The sequence below is a fragment of the Mytilus edulis genome, chromosome 4, assembly GCF_963676685.1.
Source record: "Mytilus edulis chromosome 4, xbMytEdul2.2, whole genome shotgun sequence".
In the NCBI taxonomy this organism is placed as follows: Eukaryota; Metazoa; Mollusca; class Bivalvia; order Mytilida; family Mytilidae; genus Mytilus; species Mytilus edulis.
The window spans coordinates 84,511,753-84,522,493 of record NC_092347.1 but is presented as its reverse complement, the minus strand read 5'-3'; the positions used below and the strand labels follow the sequence as shown (position 1 = coordinate 84,522,493).

At 32.6% G+C, this 10,741-nt stretch overlaps 1 protein-coding gene across 1 annotated transcript; it reads right to left on the bottom strand.

The window, feature by feature from the left end:
* Positions 1–311: 311 nt before the first annotated feature.
* LOC139520795 (neuropeptide receptor 15-like) lies at positions 312–9,879 on the bottom strand. The gene is made up of 2 exons (XM_071313745.1): positions 9,466–9,879; positions 312–1,081 (listed from the first exon to the last, which is right to left on the bottom strand). The coding sequence occupies exons 1-2, from the start codon at positions 9,864–9,866 to the stop codon at positions 352–354; spliced, it is 1,131 nt and encodes a 376-aa protein (XP_071169846.1). The 5' UTR covers positions 9,867–9,879; the 3' UTR covers positions 312–351.
* Positions 9,880–10,741: the final 862 nt, after the last annotated feature.

Sequence of the window (10,741 nt, the reverse complement as noted above, 5' to 3'; positions counted from 1 at the left end):
TGTGATGTTATATTATGTGTTACATGAATCTTCTTTGTGAAACAGTCAATTCAAAAACATGTAAAAAGTAAAATCACAAAAATACTGAGCTCAGAGGAAATCAAATCGGAAAGTCCCTAATCACATGGCAAAATTAAATGACAAAACACATAAAAAACGAATGGACAAGAACTGTCATATTCCTAACTTGGTACAGGCATTTTCAAATGTAGAAAATTGTGGATTAAACCTGGTTTTATAGCGCTAAACCTCTCAGATTGTTGACACATTGCTAAATTAATTTGTTTAAAAACTGAAGAAAAACCCTCAGATATAAATTGAAAATTTATTATGAAACAATACGAAATGAAGTTATACTTCTGTGAACGCTAATCCAGCCACAGAATTTCCTGAAGATTTGGTACCTCCGTTGCCATGTGTCAGGTGGAGTGCTCTGCGAATTTCTGGAGAATGCCGTGAACGAAGACATCTGCAGAGGATAAGTTTAAAACACTTCCTAAAATTTTGACTGAAAATGCTATACAGAACAGGGTTTGCGGCAGAGTTTATATTAGCCACAATCATCGTAAATACAATGTATGAAAAATTCTCATGAAATGTTGCTGGTCTTATCGTTTCAACAATAAGAAGAATCTGGTTTGGCGAATAACTCACAAAATAGACTATTACGCACATCATTAACATCTTTATAACACCTCTTCTCAACTTGAGTGCTTCTGAATGGCGCTCAATGGACGAACCGTTTGCGCTTCTAATAGTCACTCTTCTGTGGAGACGATCAGATCCCGTAAATAAGTGTTTTGATATTAACAGATACAATGAAAGTTGAATTCCAAGAGGAATAAAATAGAACAAAACCGATTCCACATATTTAAAAACATTATAAAATGTTTCATGATTGTATGGAAACATGATTGTACAGTAAGGGTCTGCCTTCCCAGGTAAAACACGTACATCGTTGAAAAACAGAGTTGGCAATCCGGCACCAAATGCAAAGGGCCATAAACACCCTAATACAGCAGTTATTCGTCTCTTGTTACAAAGAATGTGTGCCTTTATTGGATGGATAATAGCTACATATCTGAAAAATAAGAAGACATTTTAATATTTTATTATACATACAAAACTGGAACAGATTTTAGAAATCAATCAAACATTGACTACGATAAATTAGCCATTTGTTTTCTCATTCCACGTAAATATTAAAACAAGGAGATGTGGTATGACTTCAAATTGTGCAACTGGAAGAAGTCAAGTATATGTCACCGTACTACCTTCGAAAGCCCATACCGTATGGTCAGAGCTATAAAAGGTTTCGAGCATAAAAATGTGTTCAAAGGAGAAAAATGAACTACAGCTATGTTATAACAATTCAGTTTACGAAATAATAAATACGACGGACATGAACCAAGGACGTCCTCCAATTACAAGATCCCAAATTGATTCCTAAAACACAACTTACAAATATATGATATATACTAGTAAGAGGCATCGGTAGTTTACTGATGTTCGACGTCTCTTTCACAATAGTAATAAAGAACTGAAGGAAACGCACAAACTCATAAAGGTGGAAGACCGAATACATCGACAGAGATAGGAATCCATGTTAGGATGCATCACCAACCATTCGAATTCTAGACTATATGTTCAAAATGTCATGAAAGGGAACATTCACAACTGATAAACTTACAGATCAGAAGACTTCTTCATACACGTGCTAAAATAGTTTTTACATTATTAGTACGTCCCTGTTGGCAACATGTAATGGTGTAAACCGGCGCATAGTTTTGTTTCTGTGGGTTTTTTTTTTTTTTTTTTTTTTTTTATTTCAACGGAGTTTGTAAAGTTTGTGCACATGTTTATCTGAAATCTGTATCATTGCAAACAAAAATGATCATGAAAAATAAATCAATTATGAAACTGCAAGACTGAAGACGATCTATCAACTTGCAATGTTTCCAAATAAAAATTTGTCAGCTCTTGTCATATAGCTCTTTACAGAGAGTAATTACTCTTGAAATATAAGAATATTATGTTCTTTTTTATAATAACGAGTTGATTATAACATATATTTGATAGTGTTGTCTGAATAATAGTTCTGATCTTCTAATCTATAACGCTAAACTTTGTTCATTGAGAAACCACGAAAGTCTGGAATATAATTGCTACTGAATTCATCATTTTTTTACGTGATGCTCGGAGGAAGTCAGAAGTATAGAAAGTGTTTGTATTATAAATGTTATTGTAGAAAAGAACAATGGCAACATATGATATCAAAGGAAATTACATTGCATGCAATCTTAATATTATTGATAAAAATATCTTGTTTCGTACCATGGGAAGAATATAACATCACGTTATCTCTCTGACAAAGCCTTCTAAGCACGGTGTACAAGGTCTTAACACAACCAATACACGCAACTAACGTTAACATGAGTTATGAAGACAATTTTCGCAATATAACTTGTTATTTGGGTCACGATGAAAAATAAAACGTGATTTTGATTACAATGTCTTATTAGAGCTTTCTTACAAATTGACGAAAGGTACGTATGCTTGACGAATCATACGTAAGACTCGTTTTAGGGATCCTTTATTTTGACATATTTATATAATAGTCGTGGAACTTCGGACAATAATCGTGCATGCTACGACACTTATTAAATTGGATTTTTCTTGAGATATATTTAGGATTTCGGGACGTACGATAGGTTAGAATATGATTATTGACACCACCAGGTTGGAAGAGGTAACACTACAAAGTATTCTAAATATAGAGTTGTCAGACGAAAAAAATGTCCCTTAGAAAACTAAAAACCGACCCCTCCCCCACTTTTAATATTACAATGTTGCACTGTTTAATCTAAGAAAATGTCAAAGCAAATACAAATGTCTTCTTCCCTAACAGAAATACAAATACTTCCTTGATTCATAATTTGCAACGCTCAAAATAATAAAATGATGAAATAGGATGATCTTTATACTATGTCATATGCTGGTGCTCATTTCATAACTTTTGAATCATCGCCTTAATGTGATATATGATACACCGGAGCAATGGAACGGTTATTTTAGCGTATAACTGCGTTTTGCCTAAGTCCTGAACATTCATGAAATATTAGCCACTGGACGATAAGTGACAACTTCGTGTCTATCTTCCAAACATGTGTACTGTTAAATTGTCATTATAAAATCCACAATATATATGGTGCAAAACTGTAGATTTATTTCTTGATATACAAAGTCTTTTTTTTTTTTTAGATTTATTCAACCATTACTTTTTAAAATCATTGTATCATCATTTTATAGCAAATCTCGATATTCCACTTTGACAATTTGCTGAAAGTGTACTGTAACAAATAAAAATAAATGTGAATCTTGTCGTTAAATTTAGACTAACGATCTTCAATAATGTCATTGAAATGTTAATCGTGAAACTCGTGCTTAAATAATTCCCGCGGAAATGTGTGTACTCGTGGTTTACGTAAATAACGTATCGGACGTAAGTGTATTTGACACTATTTTTCTCTGTTTGATTATATTAAAATCGTGTATTATTTGCGATAATATTTTTTTTAAAATAAACTTGATTTTAAAAAGAAAAGAATGCTGTTTTACTGGATAAAACAAAGACTCTTTTAACTGTTTTTGTAGAAATGAAATACGTGCTCCCTTTACGTTCGTACCTTTCGTCAATTTGTAAGAAAGCTCTATTATAACACGTTCAGATGTATGTACCATCCATATCATTAAAGAGCAATGAGCATAACTATGCAAAAAACTGTCAAATAGAAAACATACATAATTTGTATTTGTTGTCATTTGTTGATACTTAACTTGACAGGTTATCAGCTGTGTCTAAAACCAATAAAATGAAGAAGATTTTATCAAAGTTTAAGATTAGGGAAAAATGATTGACGAGCCATTACAAGTCGTAAAACATCACGTCTTGCAATGGAAAAAAAAACATTATAGCCTATGGGGTTTGTTACTATGATATACCGAACTCCGAGGAAAATTCAAAACGGAAAGTCCCTATTCAAATATTCAAATGGCAAATTGAAAAGTTCAACGACTGTCATATTCCTGACTTGATACTTTCCTTATACGAGCAACCATGTCTCCTTTTCGACTGACGGGACTGAGTTTCTCATTTACCTGAACAGCAGCTAAGCAGACGCCCAGCTTACAGCTGAAGAATAAGCAGTTCTACTGATACATTGGAGTTGCCAGGAAAAATCATATTTCTGAACGAAAATGAATATCTTTGATTTCATATTATTGTTATCGTCCATTGACTATAGAAAGTTATTGGGGGTGAACACGTCCAAAATTTTAATCCAAATGTATGTTAATTTCTACTTATCCTAAAGTATAATCTAAATTATTTTAAATTTTAAATAGTATCCTATCTATACATTAAAACCAACTTTATGACCGCTTAGATTTTATTGAGTTTGTACTCTCCTTCGAGATTTATTGTTTCTTGTTAGATGTGCAAAGAGAGTTTAATCTAGATAGGAGAAACATGTAAAGCAAGATAAAACAGCATATGACATGGTTTTATGCATACATTATTGTTTAGAGACCAGCTAAAGCCCACCTCAGAGTGCGCTTTTTTCTGTTTGTGTTGAAGACCCATTGATGGTAGTGGGCTGGTGTCTGCACTTTGGTCGGTTGTCTCGTCTTTTTGACATATTCCCCGTTTCCATTCTCAATTTGGTTTCAGTATACTTTCTGTCCTTTTCAACATTCCTTTAGAGCATAAAGATCCATACGTTTTTCAATAAATTGCTTTAATATGGTTAATTCTTTTTTTTTTCTTTAAAGATTCAGAATCTTTCATTTAGTTCTCATTGTTTTATTTTGAAAAATTCTACGCCAAAAATGTTAGTTTTACAAACACACAAAAAGTTTGCTCCCGAAATAAAGTAACAACAAATACACAAGTGGTTCCAATATTTAATCGTAAACTGTGTCACTTTCCTTTGAAGTATTTCAACTATGAGTACCCAATGTGACAAATCGATACCTATGCTGGTTTCAATACCACTATGGTAAGAGATTTGTCCAGTTATAACGTATCGTCTGTCAAACGTTTTAAAAATGTTTGGACATCATCGCTGATTAAAATGATTAAAGAAATTTTTCAATTGGAAAATGTAACAAAACTTCGATTGAATTGTTTCTCTGGCAATACTACAAGAGTAAGTTGAAAAATTTCGTACGTTTAAATAACTTTTCTGGATTTACCTTTATCAGAAACGCTCAGATTGAACCAATAAAGAGACATTGGTGTATAAATATGTACAACTAAAAGGATATATATGACTAAGAAGAACCTAAAAAGGAATAGCCACATTCATCTAATGTCAACTTTGCCTGAAAGTGTTGCAATCTTTGTTTCTAAGCAGCGTCTCAATCAACGACGAATTTTATAGTATTTTCATTTCTCTGCAACTCTGAACAGATACTTTGTGGCTTGGTCTTGAAAATGGTAACGTATCTATATGAGGTCATGAAATATATGTTCGTCAGCACCGCTTTATGATTAGTAATGTTATTCATACACGTTCATTTCTTCATCTCTGATACTTTTTATCTCCCCTTTATCATCAGAGAATATAATTTGTGTCTTTGTACTAATCGGAAGTACAAACTAATGAACTCATTTTGTAAATTACAAATGCATATTTATTTTAATGTCATTACTTTTCCTCATCCAATATACGGAAGCGGTAAAAAGTCAGTTGTTTCGTAAAATCTTGTTTCAATCATTTACGGTTTTTTAGAACAGGAAGTGACCTACCCCCATATGGCATGTATGATAACCTTAAAGCACGCAGAAAGTAAACTGCTGCCATTATCTAAAGTAGGACCATTAAGTTTTAAATGGTTTAGTCGCATGTATCGGAATATGCAATCTTATAGATAAGGAAGTTTATAAAAAGATTGATCTTTGAAATAATAGCATTAAAATGTACAGCGAGTAAAGCTCGCAAAAAATAACACTGCCCATTTTAGGTCCGAGTTCAAGTAAGGGAAAGCCTTAATTTACTTGAGATTTAGAGCAGTATAGAATGTACAGATTGGCATATTTCGGTGTAGATTCTCAGAAAATTTCATTTAATTATCATTATTAAGGGTTAAGTAAAAGAATGGGATACACATGTGTACTGTAGTGTGCACAATAGTTCCTGCCAAGAAATGATAAACTTGATAAATTGAAATAAGGATTTATGAAGAGTTGCGGATACAAAGTGGATACCCTCTAAATTAATCAATGGCAACGTCTGTGCTTAATAGACCACTTTCGAGTTCATCCGTCACCGGAAAAACTCATCAATTATACGCGCCTTTATGACGTCATTTACCAGATAGAGGGGGTCGCCTGTATCCCTGCACTATTTACGTTCATCAAGCGTCTTGGTGATCGTCATTGTGCAGGATAAACAAGAAATAATGGTTGTTCTGTAGGTACTTAATGACAATTCCCTTATGACATCAATGCTGATTGTCAATTTTGAGAATTCAATTTGTCGTATAATTCGTACAATATATAATTATAGTTTTCCAACCACTCGCTCAACATTTGAATGGAAGTGACGACGCCCCTAAACGCACAAATGACGTTCACTAAAACCAGAGTTTTTGACGGAAATGCATCGAAAGTTGTCTATTAAGGATGTACTTAGGTGAGGTTTTGGAATTTGTGTCAAATGTTCGGACTCCTTGATGTTTTTCCATACAATACCATGTAAAATATTTTGCCCCATAACACCCATTTATTTTTTCATATAAAACTTAATAGCTCATGAAAGGTCATTTACCAAAATTTTAGAGGATTCTTAATTTTCTTTCTTTTGTTTTGAGAACTAATAATACCAATGCAAATATAAGGTAAAAGTCCGAGTCAGCCTTTTCCCGCCATATTTTAAATCTCAAATATCTCGAAAAGGAGATCCATGACCTGTCAATATTTTTAGCTTATTTTTATCCTTAATTGATGGTCTACCAGTTTATAGTATTAATTTTAATTTCTTAATTTATTAATTTTCACCTAACCTCACCTAAGTACATCCTTAAGGGCATGCGATACAGTTACAGGGGAGATAATGACGTTGCTAACGTAAAAGGTTATTTTCTCGACGTCAAACTGTGACATATCGGGAAAAGATGCTTTTTTCGACTGATTTTTATCATTTAAACTGATTTAATTTGAAAACGAGTGCATGGACCCCTATTTTTTAAAACAACATTAAATTTTTTGTTTCATTTTCCACGGAGATTATTTGGACCAAGTTTTATAAAACTGTAAATAGTGCAATTTTTTTTAATTTTGATAAATATACAGCAAAAAATTACGTTTTTTTCTCAATTCATGACCATTTCATAAATATGAGTTATTTCTGAATAAAAATTGCATAAATTTTTAGGATACTTTTAAAATACGGAAATTACAAATTATTTAACAAAAAACAATTTGTGTTTATCTTTAAAACAAAAAAGTTACGGGTTTTATTCGAAAGCAAAAATACGGCCACGAAACCGAATTTTGAGCAAATATACAAATGTTCGACCTCATTTAACTCAGAAAGTAGCAAATTGAGGTATATTTTTTTATAACATATTTGATTTAATCAGGCAAAAAATAGCCTATATGGAAATTTTCATCAGACTGTAAATACAGGATCAAAACTGTATCGTATGCCCTTAAGGGAGATTCCATACTCTAAATTAATTAATGGCAACTTCTGTGCTTAATTAAGGGAGATTCCATAACGGATTCTGATCATAAACAAAATTTGATGTGAACAATGGCAGATATTTGGGTAATTTGTGATTCTCAATAAAACTGTGATAATGGCTTTAGGGGAGTTAATGACTTATACCTCTAAATAAAAGGTTTAGCAAAATCCTAGCTATAATACCAGGTTAAATCCATCGTTTCCACATAAGGAAATGAATGTACCAAGTCAAGAATATGACAGTTGTTTTCCATTCGTTTCATGTGTTTGAGCTTTGCATTAGCATGTTAAGGGACTTTCCGTTTTGAACTTTACATTGAGTTAATTTGTTGTTATTTAATTTTTGTAAGGGAAACTCAAAAGATTAAACCAAAAACAAAACAAAACAAAAAAGAACGTATAATGATTGAGAGTAAGTTTTATAAAATTATGATTAAGGGTTGAATACAAATACATGTATGACGTAGAAGTCAAGTCATAAACAGATTTCATGAAAAGGAAAAACACACCTCCATATGGCATGTAAAATAACCTTTAAGAACGCAGAGATTCGACTGCTTCAATTCTTTAATTGCTTATTATACCTAAAGCTTTTCTTGCTTAAAAATTAATATGTTTCTTGCCTTCTTGTCGCTTAAAACTTACAAAATCTGTATTCAATTCTACAGTAAATAAAAACAACTTGTCCAACATCCATGCCTATTTCAAAATTGCAAATTCGTAAACGATGAAAATGTATGTTATTGACTCTATTCAGCCTTGGGCCGCCCCTTCAATAACACTACGACGACCTCATACATGACATTTCAGGAAACCAATTTATATGCAGAACAGTGGGCTTCTGAAACAATTTATGTTTTAAGCTTAATCAGGATTTTGTTGTTTAGTGGTTGTCGTTTGTTAAAGTGGTTCATATTTGTTAAAGTGGTTCATATTTGTTTTTCGTTTTTGATATAAATTAGACTGTTGGTTTCCCCGTTTGAATTGTTTTTTTGTTTGTCATTTTGGGCCCCTTTATAGCCTGATGTTTGCTGTGAATACACACTCAGCAAATGCACAACAAACTAACATACAAAAACAAAAGAACAGCGCTTTTATTGCGGTTCTTCTTTAGCCTTTGATTGTTTACTTTTTACAGATTTTGAATTGGATGGAGAGTTGTCTTATTGGTCCTCATACCACATCTTCTTTTTTCTATTAAACCAAGTTTTTAAAACAGATTTTCTTATGGTTTTTTAATTTATATTGTAAAATGTAGTTACATTTGATGTGAGAATTTCATATTTAAAAAAATCATTTGTACTGGAATCTCATTGTGATTTCAACAAATCGTATCTTGTCACGTCTAAAACGCTATCTAAAATGCTGAAAGGGAGGAACTTTTCTGGGAATTTCTTGTTTCAGTTGAAAAACTTATTAACAAACGTAATGAAATGCCAACTTATAACACTATTAGATTAATCTTGAAAAAAAGACCGCTTCGGTTCGTATGCACTTGCTGTTTTATACGTTTTTGACGTCATTTGATAGTTATTTAAGTAATGAGAAATTTTGTGCGCAATATATTTATTGTGTCTTTGCATGTCCCTAGCAGGGCTCTGTCATTACTATAGTAACGCATAATTTTGTGTTTTTCCAGAATGCATCTTAAGGAAAAAATATAACATATATAGGATATAGAAATTGAGACCATGGCGAATAAACATATTAATATTACCTTTCTATACAGAGTGCAATTAGAGTTAGAACTGATCCATATAAAGCAGTAACCAATATAAATCTGTTACTTTTGCAGGCCATTTTGTCAAGTGTCCAGCCCTTGTTTGTCATAAACAGTATAGTCTCCGGTATCCCTAATAACAGAATAACAAGGTCAGCAAAGGCAAGGTTTGTTATCAACAAGTTTGTCATTGATGTTCTCATTTTTCTGTTTAAAAGAACTGCAAATATCACTAAAGAGTTTCCAACAACTCCGACAACTCCTATTATAAAGAATAACATAGCCAATCCAATTACTACACCAATGTTGGGTGAAGTGACGGATGTCACTATGGTAACGTTCGGCCATTTTGTGCTTCCGTTTTCGAAAGGTGTTGATATGGTAAATTCCAGTGCCATTAATATATCACATTCACACCTACAAGATAAATAAAAATAAATGAATTTTGGGAACTAAATAATTAATTTATATAGCAATGGTTGTCTTTCCCAATACATGCAATAGATCATTTAATTTCAAAATGTGGAATAACATATTATTTCTGATACACGTGATAGAATTTCAACGAATGAACAAAAACATTTAGTCTTAGATGCATGATTTGTTTTTATTAGTTGTAAGTGGCCAGTAACTGCGAGTACACTCATATCAGTAATTAATGGCTTTTCTATTGTAGGGATATACAAGTACGTCCATTCTGTGTTTTTGTATTTTTTATTTGTATCAATCTGATGAGTTAAGCCCTTTTCCACTGATTTTTATTGGTCGTTCTGATGTTGTATTGTGACACCATTGTCCCAGGTTAGGGGGGGGGGAGTTTGAAACTAGCTAACATGTTTAACCCCGCCACATTCTGTATATATGTGCCTGTCCAAAGTCTGGAGCCTGTAAATCATTGGTTATCGTTTGTTTTTCGTTTATTTTTTGTATATAGGCCGTTAGTTTTCTCGTTTAAATTGTCATTTAGGGGCATTTTATAGCTGACTATGCGGTATGAAGGCCGTACATTGAACTATAGTTATTAATTTCTATGTCATTTGGTATCTTGTGGAAAGTTGTCTCATTGGAAATCATACCACAACTTCTTTTAACATGTACCTAGCTATAAGAAGATTTGGTATGATTGTCAATGAGACAACCCCCAATCCCAGTCACAATGTGTAAAAATAAACCGTGATAGGACAAAGTTCGACTTTCAAAACGGAACCTTGGCTCACACCGAACAACAAGCTATAAATCACTCCCAAAATGACTAGTGAAAAACCAACGGTAT

Excerpts from the sequence above, each read along its gene's own strand:
- LOC139520795 (XM_071313745.1), bottom strand. The coding sequence starts at position 9,866 with ATGGCACTGGAATTTACCATATCAACACCTTTCGAAAACGGAAGCACA. Across the intron at positions 1,082-9,465 it reads ATTGCACTCTGTATAGAAAG|ATATGTAGCTATTATCCATC; the intron begins GTAATATTAATA and ends CTTATTTTTCAG.